Source organism: Balaenoptera musculus, chromosome 1 (genome assembly GCF_009873245.2).
Source record: "Balaenoptera musculus isolate JJ_BM4_2016_0621 chromosome 1, mBalMus1.pri.v3, whole genome shotgun sequence".
Taxonomy (NCBI): domain Eukaryota; kingdom Metazoa; phylum Chordata; class Mammalia; order Artiodactyla; family Balaenopteridae; genus Balaenoptera; species Balaenoptera musculus.
The window spans coordinates 134509010-134530185 of record NC_045785.1 but is presented as its reverse complement, the minus strand read 5'-3'; the positions used below and the strand labels follow the sequence as shown (position 1 = coordinate 134530185).

Below are 21176 nucleotides of genomic sequence, written 5' to 3'. Positions count from 1 at the left end.
GTTCTGAATTTTTTATATGTGTCTGTTTCCTCATCTGTAAAATAGTCATGCTAATAGTACCTGCCTCATAGAGCTGTGAGAATTAAATAAATATTACATGTAAAATTCCCAGAGGGTGCGTGGTGAATGGTAAGTACTCAAAAAGTGATAGCTATTAATGTTTTTTTAAAGTTGCCTTTCTAACATTTTTATTGGTTAATGTACTTAACAATTACGGTAGCATTAAGGCTGAGATAATTTTGAGACCTTAATACAAGATAGTATATTGTATTTAGGCTTCTTCTGTCCCTTGGTTTAATTGCCAGATTTCAGTGCTTCTGGATATATAGGTAAGTATAATGTATAGTTTTATTTTATTTTGGTACAGTTATCAGCATTTTGATTGGATATTTCTAGCACTTCACTTAGGTAGATCAAAGTCTTTCTTTTCCCTCTCACAAAGGGCACTTTGAAATCATCCTGAAATACCTTGCCATTCATATGAATAGAAAAGTTAGTTGTAGGGGCCTTAAGAAAAAAAAGGAGGGGGCGGGGAATGGTGAACCAGTGGAGCTAACTCCAGTGGAAGCGTGTGTTGTATGTGTGTACACTGGAGATCATGACACTCTGTCGGTAGGAGTCATGGTATGTCTGGGCCTCATGGAAACTGGAGCTAGTAAGCCATTAGAAATTAAGACTGCATGCTCCATCTTTCTCTTTTAGGGGCTGCAAGGTTTTGGCATCGTTTTTTGCTCTGTATATCTGTTCAGTTTTCCTTTCTTCCAGCTGGCTTTCTCGGTTTCAGCTTGTAGTACATGGAGTGTAATGGCTGCTCAGTTTCTTTATCATGATAACTCTCAGTGTATTCTTTTGGCATTTATCTCTGCTGCTAAATGGCTCAGTCTTTTTCTCTTGTAAAATTTAAATCATTTATTTATTTATTGAATGCTCAGTACCTTTGAATAGTTCAAAAATCAAATGGTATAGGGACTTCCCTGGTGGCACAGTGGTTAAGAATCCGCCTGCTGATGCAGGGGACACAGGTCCGATCCCTGGTCCAGGAAGATCCCACATACTGTGGAGCAGCAAAGCCCGTGCACCACAACTACTGAGCCTGCGCTCTAGAGCCCGCAAGCCACAACTACTGAGCCCGCGTGCCACAACTACTGAAGCCTGCACGCCTAGAGCCCGTGCTCTGCAACAAGAGAAGCCACCACAGTGAGAAGCCCGCGCACCGCAACGAACAGTAGCCCCCACTCGCCACAACTAGAGAAAGCCCGCGCACAGCAACGAAGACCCAATGCAGCCAAAAATAAATAAATTAAAAAAGAAAAATTTCTTAAAAAAAAAAAAATCAATGGTACAGAAGTGTTTCTGCCATCCCCTTTCCCTGGCCACTCAAATTTTGGCAATCCAAATCACCAGTGTCTTATGTATACTTCCAGATAAGTGTGTGTGTGTGTATATGTACACATATATATATACATATATATATATACACATACATACATATATGCATGTGTATCCCCCCAGTCTTTTTTTTTTTTGGAGAACAGTGGAAGCATATATACTGTTCTGCACCTCGCTTTTTTTTTTTTTTCCACTTAATTTATCTTGGAGATTCTTCCATGTTAGTAAGTAAAGAACTTGCTTTTCTTTTTTTTAATGCATGACATTTCATTGTATGGATGAATTATATAATTAGGTTGTTTCAAACAGTGCTGTAGTGAAAAATCTTATGTATCATTTGAAACATGTGCTAGGTATAGCTGTAGAATAAATGCCTTGAATTGGAATTGCTGACAGAAAGGATATAAGGATTTCAAAATAGCCATTTATTGAATAAACTATGTTTATTCACCTTTTTGTATAGTAAAATCCTGTGTGCATTTGATTCTGTTTCTGGATTTTCTGTTCTTTCTGTTGATTTGCCTAATTATGTGGCAGTATCACACTGTTTTAATGTATTTTTATAATGTGTGGTATAAATAAGAATATATAGACTTCTGTGCTAAAGAATGGTGGTTAAGAATATATAGGCTTTGTGCTAAACTGCCTTGCTTCAAATCTTCACTTCCTTAGCTGTGTGATCTTGGGCAAGTTACTTAACATCCCTATAATTCAGTGTCCTTATTTGTAAAATGGAGATGATAATACCTATCTAATAAGGTTGTTATTAGGAGTAAATGAATAAATTTATATAAAGTGCTTAGAAATAGTGTTTGACGTGTAATTAGTGCTTTATAGATATTAGCTCTTTGTTGTTGCTGCCATCCAGTAGGACTAGTTCATTTCCATTTATTTTCAGAATATTCCTGGCTATGCCTGCTTGCTTATTTTTTTATATTAACTTTAGAATCAGTTGGTTTGTCTAGTTAGGTTATAGGTTGATAACAACAGCTCCCCACCCCAATCTTAGTGGATTAACACATCAAAAGTTTGTCACTCACACTACCTGTTCAGTGTAGATCAGTGTGTGTTGGAGGAGGGGGTTTTGGCAGAGGTGGGAGAGGGATTCTGCCTATCTTTTGTCACCCAGAGACCCAGGCTGTTAGTCTTACACCGTCATTCTAGAATGCTGGCGGTTGCGTTGCAGAGGGAAAGAGAGAATGGTGAATCAAGTACTAGTGGAAACTTTAAAAACCAGAAGAGATGTTTGGCATCACATCATGTCAAGGGGATGGGGAAGGTGCAGTTTTGCTATGAGCCTGGGAGGGCAGCTAGAAATATTTGATGGAGAGCAGTAATGACTACCTTAAGTTTGCTCTGCTGGTTGCTAAATATTGGGTCATTCTTTGTGTTGTATGCAACACACTAACCCCCTCCCTTAGAGAGAAGACCCAAATTTCTATCTAGTAACTATGTTGAGCTCAAACTCTAGAATCTCTGAATCTGTCAGATTCAGAGGAGGTTCCTTTAGGCCCAGAGAGCTGTGAATGAAACAGATGTTATCAGCTGGACTATTAGAAGAACATCCTATTAGTATCTTCTCAGGCTTCTTGGTGGTTGTGGGAGTAGAGATATGAAAGGAACTTCCACTTTCAACTCTACATATGTCTATATTATTTGAAAAAAAATTTTTTTTTACAGTTAGCAGGTGTTGTGTAAAGAGAAATATCTTAAGACAACCTACCACAAAAGAATCCTCTTATCTCCTATTTACACTAAATTAAATAATGTATAATAAGTGGCACAGCCAGAGCTGGACTGTAATGTAAGACTTACTTTAGCCCACTGTGCTTTCCAGTATACCAAGCTGCCTCTCTTAATTCATGAGCTTCTGTGTTATAGCTTTCTTTTTTTAAAGACTATTTTAATACTTTATTTATTTATTTATTTTCTTATATTTTTTTGGCTGCATCGGGTCTTAGTTGCAGCATGCGGGATCTTCGTTGAGGCGTGTGGGATCTTTCGTTGCGTGCGCGTTTCTCTCTAGTTGTGGCCTGCGGGTTTTCTCTCTTTAGTTGTGGCGCGTGGGCTCCAGGGCGTGTGGACTCTGTAGTTTTACGGCACGCGGGCTCTCTCGTTGAGGCGCGGGAGCTCAGTAGTTGTGGTGCGGCATGTGGGATCTTAGTTCCCCAACTAGGGATCGAACCCGTGTCCTCTGCATTGGAAGGCAGATTCTTTACCACTGGACCACCAGAGAAGTCCCTAGCTTTCTAACAATAATATAAATGTAGGGTTTTTTGTTACTTGCAATGAATATAGAAAGAGAAAAAGCAGTTTACTTTGAGGAGGATAATTTTTGAGAAAATAATGGAAGTGAAGAATGATCTAAGGTCTAAGGAGGACCTCAGTGAGAGGACAGTCTGTACTAATATGGAGGGTGATGGTGCATGTTAACTGGCTTCTAACTTGAAGATCTTTCCTGGAGTATTTTGTTTTATTTTATTTATTTTTGATCACTGAGTTTTGAGGGGACAGCTTGCAAAGCTAACAGAAGAATGGCCGGCCAAGTGTGAAATGTTTGTTTTTTGTATTATTTGTACAAGTATAAAATGTTTATTACAAAGATCTTGCTTCATCTTTAAACTAGAAAAAGGGGGAAAAAAGCCGTATATTTACTACTCGTTTCTTTCATTTCTTTAAGGGGAAAGGGAAAGAATTAATTTTTTCTTATTACAAAAGTGGTATATTTCATCATAGAAAAAAAAGAACATAAGCAAAAAGTAAAACAAACCCCAAACCCATCTTCCTGTTTGGGGACAACAATCATTAAAGTTCTCGTGTGTAACCTTTTAAACCCTCTTTTCATAGTTTGTGTTGTTAATCAAAAAGTATATAAAACATACATGCAATTTTCGTTAACTATCTTTTTTTCACTTCATATATTTTGAAACTTTGTAAATCTTAAAGGAGAAAGGGGTTTTTTTTTTTGGTCCTCTTAGAACTTCTTTTGCATTTATTCCTCCTCACATTATTTAACACCCATACTTTTGTCTTACACTTTTGTTATTCCTGTTTCCTCAGTTAGATAAGTTCTTCATTGAAGGCTTCTGTAGTCTTCATTCTTCTGAGCTCATTATTAAGTTTATTTAAGGACAGGATACATTAATGGGAGAGATTGTAGGGAAGAAAGCAGAAGACATTTCAGCAATTATTTCAGGGTACAGATCAGTCACTAATTCAGTCCAGCATTGCTTAATTTGCTGATATAACCCAAAAACTAAGAAAGTACAACCTTGTATATGTATATATAAAAACCTTTCCTTTTTTTAAGCTAAAGTAAAGTATTCCTATGATGTTAATTTTTTAATATGACCCTTTGAGCAGAGCATACTTAGTCTGAGGCATTAACTCAGAAATAAAAATGTGGAGGAGGACAGCAAGGTTGTGGTCTATTCCTTTTAAAATGTCATGAGTTGTTTAACTTCTTTCAAGAAGAAGGAAGCGTGGGTTTACTGTCTAGTGTTTTTTTTTTTTTTAAATAAATTTATTTATTTATTTTTGGCTGCATTGGGTCTTCGTTGCTGTGCGCAGGCTTTCTCTAGTTGTGGCGAGCGGGGCCTACTCTTCGTTGCGGTGCACGGGCTTCTCATTGCAGTGGCCTCTCGTGTTGTGGGGCACGGGCTCTAGGTGCGTGGGTTTCTGTAGTTGTGGCACGCAGGCTCAGTAGTTGTGGCTCACGGGCTGTAGAGCGCAGGCTCAGTAGTTGTGGCGTACAGGCTTAGTTGCTCCGCGGCATGTGGGATCTTCCTGGACCAGGGTTTGAACCCATGTCCCCTGCATTGGTAGGCGGATTCTTAATCACTGCGCCACCAGGGAAGTCCTACTGTCTAGTTTTTAGGTGGCGATTTATAAAAGGATAGCACTCCAACAATGTTAACAGCTAATTTGTGAATGTACATATTAACTAGAAATGTGTAGAAATGTAATGGAAGTGAGGCCCCCTTTTTTCCTTTTCCTTCTTAAAAGAAGCATTATAGTTATTGAGTCTGTTGCAGTATAAATGATCAATAATATCTATTAAATTGCATCAAATGATTTTATCCCAGTGTGCTAAGATTTTTTACTGTCTTTAAATCTTAAAAGGATTTTTTTCTCACAGGTATTCTTCTTAAGGTTAGATACAGAATTTAATCATAAAATTGTGTATGTAGTGTATTTGTGGCTTGTAAAAGAGTTTTAAAAGTTGGGCATAAGCAGCTGATAAGTTATAAAAGACATATAAATCTCAGGAAAGGAAACTTTAGTTAAAATGATAGGAAATGGAGACACTTTTTTTTTTTTTTTTAATGTTTGGCTGCGTTGGGCCTTCATTGCTGCGTGCGGGCTTTCTCTAGTTGTGGCGAGTGGGGGCTACTCTTTGTTGTGGTGTGTGGGTTTCTCATTGCGGTGGCCTCTCTTGTCGCGGAGCATGGGCTCTAGGTGCACGGGCTTCAGTAGTTGTGGCATGCGGGCTCAGTAGTTGTGGCTCTCTGGCTCTAGAGCGCAGGCTCAGTAGTTGTGGCGCACGGGCTTAGTTGCTCCGCGGCATGTGGGATCTTCCTGGACCAGGGCTTGAACCCATATCCCCTGCATTGGCAGGCGGATTCTTAACCACTGCGCCACCAGTGAAGTCCCTGGAGACACATTTTGGATAGAAAACAGGGATCACCAAAAACAAAACAGCAGCAGTACGTTGTTTCCAAAGAGACCATCTCAGCGGTGCAGAAAAGACTGAACATAGCAGGCTTGAGACCGATAATCCTTAGAACCCACTGCTTACAAGGTTGGCCCTTGGCTGGTGTCTAGGGACTTGGATTTTGGGAGGGTTTCCACCATTCCCAGAACTGTGAAGAGTGGCTCACTGTGTCTAAACTGTTAGTACAAACAATGTGGTTTATGCTCAACACCTACTTTCCTTCTGGGAGTCTGGAATTTTGCTACGTGGTAGGTAGAGGGTGCCTACGTGACCAGCCCCTAAGAAAAACCTTGGGTACTGAACCTCTAAGGAGCTTACCCTGTAGACAGCATTTTACACATGTTGCTAAAACTCATTGCTGGAGGAGTTGTGTCTTTTGTGACTCCCCTGGGAGAAGTCTCTTGGAAGCTTGTACCTGATTTCCTGCAGACTTTACCCCATCTGACTTTTCCCTTTGCTGATTCTGCTTTGTATCCTTTAGCTTCAATAAATCATTACTATAAGTACAACTGTGTGCTAAGTCGTCGTAGTGAATCATTGAACCTGGGAGTGACCTTGGGGAAGCCCCCCAACACAACAGTGGATCAGATAAAATTATAACTGGAATCTACCATGCTCATGGAAAAAGCCTCTACATGGAAGTATCCAATAGGTAGATGTCATTTTTTTGGTTTAAGTTATGTCTAGGATAGTAGATAGAATAAATGAAACTAAAAGTAATTTTGGGGTCTATAGGAGAGGGAAGAAAGCTCTTAATCTGTGACTGAGAAACTTCTGTTCAAGGTTCCATTTTTGTGAAGCTGGATCTTGGTGTCAGGCTATCTGCTAAGGTTCTGTACTTTATAAAAATGTTATTCTAAGAGGAGAACTTAAAGTGAGACAACAAATGTGACTCAAAGCACTAAGATGTAGAAAGTACAGGGGTTTTGGAGCTAGACAGATTTGGGTTAGAATTGTGGTTTATTAACTATGTGAATTGTTTGAACTTATTTCCTCATTATAAAATGAGGATAATACCTGCTGTATGGCTGGCTTGATTATTAAACAAGATAATGTATACAAAGCTTCTCCCACTGTCTTGCACATAATTGTCTTAAAAACTGTTAGTATACTTTTTCTGCTCTTCAAGATATAGAGAGATTGGAGAAATTTAAAGGGGAAAAAGGAGAGAACGTGAAGCGTGTGTTTCTCTTCTCCTTATTGGTTTGATGTGAGGTTGGGTATGAAGGTTAGTGAGGAGAGAAGAATCATTAAGTTTTAGAAAATGGAATTTTAAATTTATCTCCAAAATCACCCAGGGGAACTTTTCATAGTTTAAGAACTAAGAATATCATTAAGTACAAAGTCAAGAAGGGGCTAGGGGAAGCATAGAAACTTGATGAATGTTTTTCTGTACCTTTATGGTGAGGTTGTCATGAATTAGTTGACACCTGTGTGTTATCAAGTTTCAGTAACTGATTAAATACATCCAACTTCTATTCTCTCATGATGCATGCTCCCAGGTAATAATGGGACAATTTGGACTAATTTATAGGCATGATTTCCTATTAGAATTTTTAGAATCAGTGTTTAGAAATAGTGGCATCTTAAAACAGAATTGTATAATTCTGATGTATGTATGTGTTTTTATTCTTTTTATAACTTTATTTTGAAAGTTAACATTATAGAATAGGTGCAAGAAAAAATTAAGAACTCTTTTACTATTTGCCCTGTTTTCCCAGTTGTTAATATTTTGTTTTGTTTATTATGTTCCCTCCCTCCCTTTCTACCTTTTCCTCCTTTGCCTACTCTGCTTAACCAGGAGTATGTATCAAAATCACCTGTAGAATATTAAAAAGAAAAAAAGTGCGTTTCTACTGAACCAAGCAGGTGCATTTACTAGGCTAAATCCCACAGCCTTGAAGTATATCTGCTTTAGTGTTCACTTTTCTCAGTATATTATTTTATTATCCCCTGGGTTCCATTATTGCTGTTGAGAAGTTACTTGTCATTATAATTATCCTTCCTGGAGTCAGTCTATCATTTCTTTTTGGTGGTTTTGTAAATCTTTTTGTCTTTAGTATTTAGCATTTTCACTACAAAGTAACTACTAGGTATAGATTTCTTATTATTTATCCTGCTGGTAATCCTTTGTGCTTTTTTTTTTTTTTGGCCATGCTGCATAGGTTGCAGGATCTTAGTGCCCCAACCAGGGATTGAACCCTGGAGCCCTTGGCAGTCAAAGCGCCGAGTCCCAACCATCGGACGGCCAGGGAATTCCCTCTCTACTTTTTTCTTTTTGAACATTGTTTAGACATATGTTGGACCTTTTGTTCTATTCTCATGTTGCTTAACCTCTGTTCCGTATTTTCAGTTGTTGTATCACTGTGCTACATTTTGTGTATTTCTTCAGAGTGCTCTTTACCTGATCTAATCAGCTATTTAATCCATCGAACTTCTAATTTCAGTAATTATATTTTCCATTTCTGCAAGTTCTATATGATCCTCTTTAAACTGTCTTTTTAAAAACTGTGGTAAAATACACATAATATAAAATTTACCATTTTAACAGTTTAAGTGTACAGTTCAGTGGCATTAAGTACATTCGCATTGTGTAACCATCACCATATCCATCTTCAGAGATCTTTTCATCCTGCGAAACTGAAACTCTGTACCTATTAAACAATAACTCCTCATTTACCCTTCCTCCAGTCCCTGGCAACCACCATTCTACATTTTCTCTATGACTTTGGCTACTCTAAGTACCTCATATAAGTGGAATCATACAGTATTTGTCCTTTTGTGATTAGCTTATTTCATTTAACATAATGTCCTTAAGGTTCATCCATGTTGTAGCATGTGTCAGATGATATTTCATTGTATGCATGTTCCACATTTTGTTTATCTATTCATCTGTTGATGGACCACTTGGGTTGCCTCCACCTTTTGACTACTGTGAGTAATACTGCTATGAACATCGGTGTACAAATATGTCTTTGAGACTGCTTTAATTTCTTTGGGGTGTATATCCAGAAGTGGAATTGTTGGATTATATGGTAAATCTATATTTAATTTTTTGAGGAAGTGCCATACTGTTTTCCCTAGCGGCTGCACCACTTTATGTTTCCCCCAGTGGTACACAGGGGTTCCAATATTACCACATAGTCATCAACATTTATTATTATTATTATTATTTTTTTTTTGGTGGTAACTATCCTAATGGGTGTGAGGTGGTATATCATTGTGGTTTCAGTTTGTACTTAACTAGTGATTAGTGATGTTGAGCATCTTTGCATGTGCTTATTGGTCATTTATATATCTTCTTTGGAGAAATGTCTATTCAAGTCTTTTGCCCAAAAATAAATCAGGTTTATTTATTTTTTTGTTGAGTTGTTGGTCTTCTTTGACGGTGTCTTTTGTTTCTTCATTTACTATCATCATCCTCTTTTTCTTTAAACATATACAGTACTTTATATATATTGCTGAGTAACCAGTTATTCCAGAGTTTAGCAGTTTAAAACTACCAATATTGATGATCTCATGATTCTCAGTGTCAGATATCCAGAAGTTTCTTAGCTTGGTGGTTCTGGCTCAGGGTGTCTTGTGAAGTTTCAGTCAAGCTGCCGGCTGGAGCTGCAATTATCTGAAGGCTTTTCTGGGGCTGGAGGATCTGTTTCCAAGATGGCTTATGCATGTGGCTGCTGGTGGGAGGCTTCAGTTCCTTGCCCCATGGGCCCCTCTGCATGGCTGTCTGAATGTCCTCCTAGTATGGCAGCTGGCTTTCCCCAGAGCAAGTAATCTTAAAGAGAGAGAACAGAATGTCATAATTCCTTTTATGGCCTAGTCCCCAAGTCACACAACTTTACATCCATCTTACTCTATTTGTTAGAAGCGAGTCCCTAATTCAACTCAAAGGGTAGGGAATTAAGCTCTGCCTCTTGAGGAGAGGAGTATCAAACACTTTGACAAGGAATAGATGAGAACAACTCTAGTACTGTGTTAATGCTAGTAATGAAGTAGTTTTTAACAACAAACTAAAACTCTAGAGAATAATCTTAGATGACAGAAGCAAAGTTTACCTCTTACAGGTTTAATGGGGCCAATACTAATAGTATTTACATGTGACTGGCATTGTTCTAGGTGGTTTACACATGTATCGCTTAATTTTCACAGCAACCTAATAATAGAACTAATAATAGAACTCTCTAAGTAACCTAATAAAATGAGCAGCCATTATTTAAATAAGTCAGTAAAAGGTGAGATACATAGTGCTATGAGAAGCAATAATAGTGAAATTTTACCTAGTCAGGGAGGTTAGTGCTGATTTCGTTGAGATTTGAAGGATGGGCAGTTATTAAATATATTAGTAGATAGGAGTGGGGAAGAGTGTTTCAGATAGCGGGAACAATGTATAAAGACCATGTGGATGGAGAAAGCATGGTAGCATTATTTTCAATGTGTTAAGTATAATTGAAAAGGCTTTGTATACTTGTATTCTTCATTAGATTTTGCTCGATTACTTGCAAAAATATGAAATAGTCATTGTTTAGTTTTATGTATATAGAGTGTCTTAAAATTTTGTTTTTAAGTCGTTCTTCTTATTCTACATATTATCAGAAATTATGTGGTATGTAAAAACATTATTTTCAAGCCTTTGTCAGTAGTTTCTCAAATTCATTTTTTGTAACCATTAGCTCTTTAAAAGTATTCTGCTTAATATTCATAGTTCGATTGTTCACATTTAGATCAGTGAGGTAATTTGAGTAATTTTCTTTTAATATTCTCCCTTTATCTTTTAATTTTTGTCATATTGATTGTAGTGTGTCTTGGTGTGTTCCTCTGTGGGTTAATCCTGTATGGGACTCTCTGTGCTTCCTGGACTTGTGACTGTTTCCTTTCCCAGGTTAGGGATATTTTCAGCTATTATCTCTTCACATATTTTCTCAGGCCCTTTCTCTCTCTCTCTTCTCCTTCTGGGACCCCTATAATGAGAATATTAGTTCACTTGATGTTGTCGCAGAGGTCTCTTAAACTGTCCTCATTTCTTTTCATTCTTTTTTTTGCGGCAGTGATTTCCACTCTGTCTTCTAGTTCACTGATCCATCTTGGCTGCTCTCCTTTTTATGGTATTTTGAGTTACATTTGTCATATGTTGAAATGCCCCAGGAACACTTTGGCCATATCCTGGGTTACTCCCATGGAATCACTGCAACACCTGCAGACACACAAAGCCTGAGGCTTCGGACACCCCTGCCTGGCCACACGGGCTTGGCAATCTCCTTCTTCCAAGTAATTTTCCTAGTAAACTTCTTTTGCTTTAAATTATATTATTAGGAAACTGTTAAAGAAGATTGATTTTACATTTCTAAATTCATGCTCAGTTTATATAACAATTCTTGGAAGAGATTATATTCGTAACATTGGAAACAGTATTTTTTCAAGAAACAGATTTGGTTCTGTCTTGCAGGGCCCCTACTGACTTCAAAATTATGAAATTAAAAAAAAAATGTTAACATTGCTTTGGCCATGGAAAAAATCTGCTTTTCAGGTAAGATTTTTAGTGAATTTGTCATACTCAAATACTTAAAAGTTCAATTTAATAACCAAAAAAACTGTTCCTCACCAGTCCACTAGGGGAGACTCCAGTACTTAGGAAGAAAATTCTTAGGAAGAAAATACAGTTGCTACTATAGTTTAAAAATTATCTCTTGCTTAATAAAATTATTACTTTTCTGCTTGCTTACATTAAAAAAAAAGTATACTTTTTAGGACTGGTTTGGGTTATTAATTTGACAATATTCATCTGTGGAAGAATTTACAGCATTTTTTTCAGCTTTATTAAGGTATAATTGACAAATGGTAATTGTGCATATTTAATTAAGGCATCAAGTTGTATGTTTGTTCTGTTTTGATATATGTTGATGATACAACAGGCATGATGTTTTGATGTGTATACATTGTGAAATGAACACCACAGTCAAGCGAATTAACATATCCATCACCTCACAAAGTTATCATTTTCTTTTTTTTAATGGTGAGAACATTTAAGACCTACTGTCTCAGCAAATTTCAAGTATACAAATACATTATTATTATTATTATTTTTTTTTTTAGCTTTGAGGCATTTTATTATAAAAAGCTGGCACTCATATACATAAATGAGTAAGAACTTAAAATTCATCATACATTTACTTCATTTTTTAGCTTGACCTTCTAGTAAATCTTTAGCTTCTTTGATTTTGGCTGCTATATAAGGAGATCCTCCCTTGTCTGGGTGATTTAAAAGCATAATTCGTTGATGAGCAGTAAGGCTCACATCTAGTATTTTTTCCCCTTATTGGCAGTAAGGCTTACATCTAGTATTAATGCTGCTTCCCATTTTGTCATTTTGGGCTCAAACCCACCTCTGTAATAGCCACCACTGAAGGCAGATTTCAGTAGACTTTGAAAAACTTGTTTTACTTGAGGCTCCATATGCTTCATCCTTGCAAAGTGTAACGGCCTGCAAATCCTGCAGCAGCAATGGTCAGTCCAACTGCTACCACTATACTGGCCATGGTTCCTGCTCGGCTCCTCTGCTTCCACCGGGAGCACGGTTCATCCCACCCCACCAACTCTATGCCTCTACCACAAAGCGACGCGGCCACCACCAGCACGTACAAAACCCCAGATACATTATTTTTAACTCCAGTCACCATGCTGTACATTAGACCTCCAGAATTTATTCACCTTGCATAACTGAAACTTTGTACCCTTTGACCAACATCTCCCAGATTCAAGAAAGCAGTTTAGGCTCTTGTGCTTACTAGGAAAAGGTTATCACACTTAATGTTTCAGAAAATACTTCAGTTAGCCAAAAATTTATTCTTTATTTATTTTTCCTAAGCCCTTTTTTGATTTTGTCTATGATATGATTGTATGAGTTTTCTACATATCCATATCATGGATTTCATTCCTGTATGCCTTGAACATAGATTCTTAGTGACTTTGTCAGATTTAACTCATCAATTCATCTGATTTCTGCTATTTGTAAGTACAACAGGTGGGTGAAATCATGTACCATCATGATAGCATGCTTTGAAAAATGTTTCCATTTTTCAGACAGTCTGGGATAAGAGCAAGTATATATATTTGTCCATTGAAAATAAAGGTGGTATAGGAATTACTGAGAGTTTGTTTTAATTTGAGCTTGGGTGATGATTTTATAGGATATTATGGTGATAACAGTGTTGGGTAGAAGGACTGTGTTTGACTTTCTCATATTGTGTGTGTGTGTTTTTTTTTTTTAATCTCTATTTCCCTAGCAAAATGGGGAAAGAGCTATAGAGAGTGTTGGGATAATCAGGCCTTTTAGTTATGCATCTGGTTAGGTTGACTAGCATGACCTAGATACCAGCTGTGTATACCTATGGTAGAATGAGAGCCAGAGTATTCTTATGAACCATTTTTCATAACTAGTTCTGTAACTGCTGAGTATGGTTAAGTTCCCTGCTATGTACAATGATTAATCAATAAATGAAATGTGACTGGTTCATGTTTTGTTGTATTTGGACTAGAGGAAAGGCAAAATGTCACAGTGTCACTGTTAGACTCTCTTGCTTTTAATACTTTTTTGTTTGTTTGCAATGTGTGTTTTTTTTTAAAGTAAACAAAAGAAAGACCATTGATAGTGTTTTTGCTTAGGTCCAAACTTAATTTTTATATGACAGGTTCCAACTGATTGTCATTTTTTTCTCTGACTTCAATTGAGGGAGTAATTAATTGTTCCATCTTTCATATAACACTATATAAACTGTTTCTTAGTAGTTTTGGGAAAACTCTTGGGTTTTTAAAAACATTTTATTAAGTAGAGATTACTTAAATGATGTGGGAATATGTGTATATAGTTAAAATGATTTCATACAGGAAGATTGTCATATCATGTAACACCTAATATTTTAATATACAAGAGTTGGAAAAGTATTCAGCATTATCTGAATCTGAAAATTAAGTGCAGTGGTCTCTTATGTTATAGCTGGCAGAAATCAGTGTTTATTCTTTCAAGTTATGGTTTTATAATTCTGATCCTTCATGATATAATACAAGTATAAAGTCCTGGGAAGGTCCTTAGGTCTAGTGTTGATCTGTGAAAGATTTCATTACTATCGTCATGCTGGGTTTTCTCTTCTGAAGATGACCTTCACATGGCCTTCATGTCAGTTGAGAGGAGCAATGTTTTCAAGAGAACTGGGAGTAACTTCCTGTCTAATTTGGGGATTAGCTGTGGTTAGAGTAGATAACAGGAAGTGACTGAACAGCTGCTTCCACTTTTCCCTTCCCAAGCTTCTCACCAACCCCATTACCAGGGCTAGGACTTTAAATTCTGGCTATACTGGAGCATATCTTAGACTATTCTTTGTAATTGCTGTCTTTGGTGACAAAATTTCTGATAACAATGTCCTTGGCAAACAACCTCATAATTAGTTAGTAAAGGTATTACCACACTTGGCTGTTTGATGGCTGTTTTACCCTACCTGAGTGAACTAGTGAATGTAGCTAACAACTTGCTAGTGATACAGGAGTAAGAGAACTAGTTAATATGATTCAACAGTAAGGGAACATTTAGGAAGGGAACATAAAAGTTCTTGTGCGTTGAGAAATTCCTGAAAAACCTTATTAAACTATCCCAGGACATGAATAATGTCGTATTTTTACCACTAGTGTTCCACATCTTGAAAATGCAGAATTGAACTGGGAAGTTTATGTAATTCCAGCATCAATATTACTATCAAATTTTAAAGTGTTATTAAAATTAATAGAAAGTTAACAGATTAATATAATTCAAGATTGAAGTTAACACATTAATATAATAAATGAAAAGTTAACACACTAATATAGTGTTAACACATCAAATAGTTCAAGATTTAAGAGGTATACATTTAATTGTCCCCTATTTCTCTCCCTTTAGCCATCTGGTTCTCTTCTCCAGAGGCAATATTTCCAGTTTAAATACACTTTGAACATTTATTATTTAAAGGACTTCTTTGGTATGTGTGAATAATTAAAGTTGATAGCATGGATTTTAGAGTCAGGTGTTTAAATTTTTCATTTACAGTTGTCCCTCAGTATCTGCAGCATACTGATTCTAGGGCCCTCTGCGGATGCCAAAATCTGAGGATGTTCAAGTCTCATATAAAATGGTGTAATATTTGCGTATAACCTACGCATGTCCTCTGTATACTTTTAATCATCTTGTGATTACTTACAATGCCTAATACAATGTAGATGCTATGTAAATAGTTGTAAATACTGTGTACAGTATTTTCGCCCTAAGAATCTGTGCTGCAAAAAATTATGCTGGAAGCAGTTTCACTGCACAACTACTTGACCATAAGACAATTTTGCCTTAAAAGATAAAATAACAAAAGTAAAAGAGAGACATTAAAAAGGACCTAATGAAACATGAAAAATTGAAAACAAAAATTTAAAAAGACGCTATTATGAAAAATGAAAATACAAAAAATACTTGAATGTATTTAAAGTGTTTGGAGATTCATGGTTATAGTTGTATTCGGCTGTATTGGGAATAAAGCGATACTCCTTTCTCAAAGTCGAACGTTGAGGATTCAGGATCTAATGCTGGATGTCAGTTCTTTACAGTATAAAAAAATTTGCTGTTAAGTGTCTTCAGCTCTCCCTAGAAGTAAAATGGAAAAGGGATGCTGCTATTTCTTATCAATATATGTAATGTATATAACTGGTAGTACACATCTGGACTACATTTAAGTGTTCCATCACATGCCCAGCCCTTATATTTCATCATATCATCTACACCAGATTCAGTGCTAAATACCAAAATTCTGTCTACATCACGTTCTTCACTATTGAATAGCAAAAAATTTTCACCATTTTCAAGAACTTATACTCATCAAGAATCACGTGGACTTCCCTGGTGGCGCAGTGGTTAAGAATCCACCTGCCGGGGGGGATTAACCAAGATGGCGGAGTAGAAGGACGTGCTCTCACTCCCTCTTGCGAGAGCACCAGAATCACAACTGGCTGCTGGACAATCATTGACAGGAAGACCCTGGACTTCACCAAGGAGGATACCCCACGTCCAAGGACAGAGGAGAAGCCACAGTGAGACGGTAGGAGGGGCGCAATCAGAGCAAAATCAAATCCCATAACTGCTAGGTGGGTGGCTCACAGACTGGCGAACACTTATACCACAGAAGTCCACCCACTGGAGTGAAGGTTCTGAGCCCCACGTCAGGCTTCCCAACCTGGGGGTCCGGCTACGGGAGGAGGAATTCCTAGAGGATCAGACTTTGAAGCCTAGTGGGAATTGATTGCAGGACTTTGACAGGACTGGGGGAAACAGAGACCCCACTCTTGGAGGGCACACACAAAGTAATGTGTGCATCGGGACCCAGGGGAAGGAGCAGTGACCCTGGGGGAGACTGAACCAGACCTACCTGCTGGTGTTGGGGGGTCCCCTGCAGAGGCGAGTGGTGGCTCTGTTTCACCGTGGGGATAAGGACACTGGCAGCAGAGGTTCTGGGAAGTTCTCCTTGGCCTGAGCCCTCCCAGAGTCTGCCATTAACCCCACCAAAGAGCACAGGTAGGCTCCAGTGTTGGGTTGCCTCAGGCAAAACAACCAACAGGGAGGGAACCCAGCCCCACCCATCAACAGTCAAGTGGATTAAGGTTTTACTGAGCTCTGACCGCCACAGCAACAGTCAGCTCTACCCACCACCAGAGCCTCCCATCAAGCCTCTTAAATAGCCTCAACCACCAGAGGGCAGACAACAGAAGCAAGAAAAACTACAATCCTGCAGCCTGTGGACCAAAAACCACAGTTACAGAAAGATAGAGAAGATGAAAAGGCAGAGAGGGCTATGTACCAGATGAAGGAACAAGAAAAAACCCCAGAAAAACAACTAAATGAAGTGGAGATAGGCAACCTTCCAGAAAAAGAATTCAGAATAATGATAGTGAAGATGATCCAGGACCTCGGAATAAGAATGAAGGCAAAGATTGAGAAGATGCAAGAAATGATTAACAAAGACCTAGAAGAATTAAAGAACAAACAAACAGAGATGACCAATACAATAACTGAAATGAAAACTACACTAGAAGGAATCAATAGCAGAATAACTGAGGCAGAAGAACGGATAAGTGACCTGGAAGACAGAATGGTGGAATTCACTGCTGCGGAACAGAATAAAGAAAAAAGAATGAAAAGAAATGAAGCCAGCCTAAGAGACCTCTGGGACAACATTAAACGCAACAACATTCGCATTATAGGGGTCCCAGAAGGAGAAGAGAGAGAGAAAGGACCAGAGAAAATATTTGAAGAGATTATAGTCGAAAACTTCCCTAACATGGGAAAGGAAATAGCCACCCAAGTCCAGGAAGCGCAGAGAGTCCCATACAGAATAAACCCAAGGAGAAACACGCTGAGACACATAGTAATCAAAGTGGCAAAAATTAAAGACAAAGAAAAATTATTGAAAGCAGCAAGGGAAAAACGACAAATAACATACAAGGGAACTCCCATAAGGTTAACAGCTGATTTCTCAGCAGAAACTCTGCAAGCCAGAAGGGAGTGGCATGATATACTTAAAGTGATGAAAGGGAAGAACCTACAGCCAAGATTACTCTACCCGGCAAGGATCTCATTTAGATTTGATGGAGAAATCAAAAGCTTTACAGACAAGCAAAAGCTACGAGAATTCAGCACCACCAAACCAGCTCTACAACAAATGCTAAAGGAACTTCTCTAAGTGGGAAACACAAGAGAAGAAAAGGACCTACAAAAACAAACCCAAAACAATTAAGAAAATGGTCATAGGAACATCCATATCGATAATTACCTTAAACGTGAATGGATTAAATGCCCCAACCAAAAGACATAGACTGGCTGAATGGATACAACAACAAGACCCATATATATGCTGTCTACAAGAGACCCACTTTAGACCTAGGGACACATACAGACTGAAAGTGAGGGGATGGAAAAAGATATTCCATGCAAATGGAAATCAAAAGAAAGCTGGAGTAGCTATACTCATATCAGATAAAATAGACTTTAAAATAAAGAATGTTACCAGAGACAAGGAAGGACACTACATAATGATCAAGGGATCAATCCAAGAAGAAGATATAACAATTATAAATATATATGCACCCAACATAGGAGCACCTCAATACATAAGGCAACTGCTAACAGCTATAAAAGAGGAAATCGACAGTAACACAGTAATAGTGGGGGACTTTAACACTTCACTTACACCAATGGACAGATCATCCAAAATGAAAATAAATAAGGAAACAGAAGCTTTAAATGACACAATAGACCAGATAGATTTAATTGATATATATAGGACATTCCATCCAAAAACAGCAGATTACACGTTCTTCTCAAGTGCGCACGGAACATTCTCCAGGATAGATCACATCTTGGGTCACAAATCAAGCTTCAGTAAATTTAAGAAAATTGAAATCATATCAAGCATCTTTTCTGACCACAACGCTATGAGATTAGAAATGAATTACAGGGAAAAAAACGTAAAAAAGACAAACACATGGAGGCTAAACAGTACGTTACTAAATAACCAAGAGATCACTGAAGAAATCAAACAGGAAATAAAAAAATACCTAGAGACAAATGACAGTGAAAACATGACGACCCAAAACCTATGGGATGCAGCAAAAGCGGTTCTAAGAGGGAAGTTTATAGCTATACAAGCCTACCTAAAGAAACAAGAAAAAGCTCAAGTAAACAATCTAACCTTACACCTAAAGAAACTAGAGAAAGAAGAACAAACAAAACCCAAAGTTAGCAGAAGGAAAGAAATCATAAAGATCAGAGCAGAAATAAATGAAATAGAAACAAAGAAAACAATAGCAAAGATCAATAAAACTAAAAGTTGGTTCTTTGAGAAGATAAACAAAATTGATAAGCCATTAGCCAGACTCATCAAGAAAAAGAGGGAGAGGACTCAAATCAATAAAATCAGAAATGAAAAAGGAGAAGTTACAACAGACACCGCAGAAATACAAAGCATCCTAAGAGACTACTACAAGCAACTTTATGCCAATAAAATGGACAACCTGGAAGAAATGGACAAATTCTTAGAAAGGTATAACCTTCCAAGACTGAATCAGGAAGAAACAGAAAATATGAACAGACCAATCACAAGTAATGAAATTGAAACTGTGATTAAAAATCTTCCAACAAACAAAAGTCCAGGACCAGATGGCGTCACAGGTGAATTCTATCAAACATTTAGAGAAGAGCTAACACCCATCCTTCTCAAACGCTTCCAAAAAATTGCAGAGGAAGGAACACTCCCAAACTCATTCTATGAGGCCACCATCACCCTGATACCAAAACCAGACAAAGACACTACAAAAAAAGAAAATTACAGACCAATATCACTGATGAATATAGATGCAAAAATCCTCAACAAAATACTAGCAAACAGAATCCAACAACACATTAAAAGGATCATACACCACGATCAAGTGGGATTTATCCCAGGGATGCAAGGATTCTTCAATATACGCAAATCAATCAATGTGATACACCATATTAACAAATTGAAGAATAAAAACCATATGATCATCTCAATAGATGCAGAAAAAGCTTTTGACAAAATTCAACACCCATTTCTGATAAAAACTCTCCAGAAAGTGGGCATAGAGGGAACCTACCTCAACATAATAAAGGCCATATATGACAAACCCACAGCAAACATCATTCTCAATGGTGAAAAACTGAAAGCATTTCCTCTAAGATCAGGAACGAGACAAGGATGTCCACTCTCACCACTATTATTCAACATAGTTCTGGAAGTCCTAGCCACGGCAATCAGAGAAGAAAAAGAAATAAAAGGAATACAAATTGGAAAAGAAGAAGTAAAACTGTCACTGTTTGCGGATGACATGATACTATACATAGAGAATCCTAAAACTGCCACCAGAAAACTGCTAGAGCTAATTAATGAATATGGTAAAGTTGCAGGATACAAAATTAATGCACAGAAATCTCTTGCATTCCTATACACTAATGATGAAAAATCTGAAAGAGAAATTTTGGAAACACTCCCATTTACCGTTGCAACAAAAAGAATAAAATACCTAGGAATAAACCTACCTAGGGAGACAAAAGACCTGTATGCAGAAAACTATAAGACACTGATGAAAGAAATTAAAGATGATACCAACAGATGGAGAGATATACCATGTTCTTGGATTGGAAGAATCAACATTGTGAAAATGACTATACTACCCAAAGCAATCTACAGATTCAATGCAATCCCTATCAAATTACCAATGGCATTTTTTATGGAGCTAGAACAAATCATCTTAAAATTTGTATGGAGACAGAAAAGACCCCGAATAGCCAAAGCAGTCTTGAGGCAAAAAAATGGAGCTGGAGGAATCAGACTCCCTGACTTCAGACTATACTACAAAGCTACAGTAATCAAGACAATATGGTACTGGCACAAAAACAGAAACATAGATCAATGGAACAAGATAGAAAGCCCAGAGATTAACCCACGCACCTATGGTCAACTAATCTATGACAAAGGAGGCAAAGATATACAATGGAGAAAAAACAGTCTCTTCAATAAGTGGTGCTGGGAAAACTGGACAGCTACATGTAAAAGAATGAAATTAGAATACTCCCTAACACCACACACAAAAATAAACTCAAAATGGATTCGAGACCTAAATATAAGACTGGACACTATAAAACTCTTAGAGGAAAACATAGGAAGAACACTCTTTGACATAAATCACAGCAAGATCTTTTTTGATCCACCTCCTAGAGTAATGGAAATAAAAACAAAAATAAACAAGTGGGACCTAATGAAACTTCAAAGCTTTTGCACAGCAAAGGAAACCATAAACAAGACGAATAGACAACCCTCAGAATGGGAGAAAATATTTGCAAATGAATCAACGGACAAAGGATTAATCTCCAAAATATATAAACAGCTCATTCAGCTCAATATCAAAGAAACAAACACCCCAATCCAAAAATGGGCAGAAGACCTAAATAGACATTTCTCCAAAGAAGACATACAGACGGCCATGAAGCACA

At 37.5% G+C, this 21176-nt stretch overlaps 1 protein-coding gene and 1 pseudogene across 5 annotated transcripts in view; one reads left to right on the top strand and one right to left on the bottom strand.

Moving 5' to 3' along the window:
* ABL2 (ABL proto-oncogene 2, non-receptor tyrosine kinase) overlaps nucleotides 1-21176 on the top strand; it is a 119091-nt gene that overhangs the window by 18183 nt on the left and 79732 nt on the right. The window contains exon 1 of one of the 5 annotated variants that reach the window (XM_036846073.1): nucleotides 11550-11630. The exons of the other annotated variants lie outside the window; for them this stretch is intronic. Coding sequence (XP_036701968.1) covers nucleotides 11609-11630 — 22 coding nt within the window. The 5' untranslated portion in view covers nucleotides 11550-11608. Of the gene's footprint in view, nucleotides 1-11549; nucleotides 11631-21176 lie in introns of those variants that run through there. 5 annotated transcript variants of the gene reach the window in all.
* LOC118892070 lies at nucleotides 12200-12727 on the bottom strand (annotated as a pseudogene).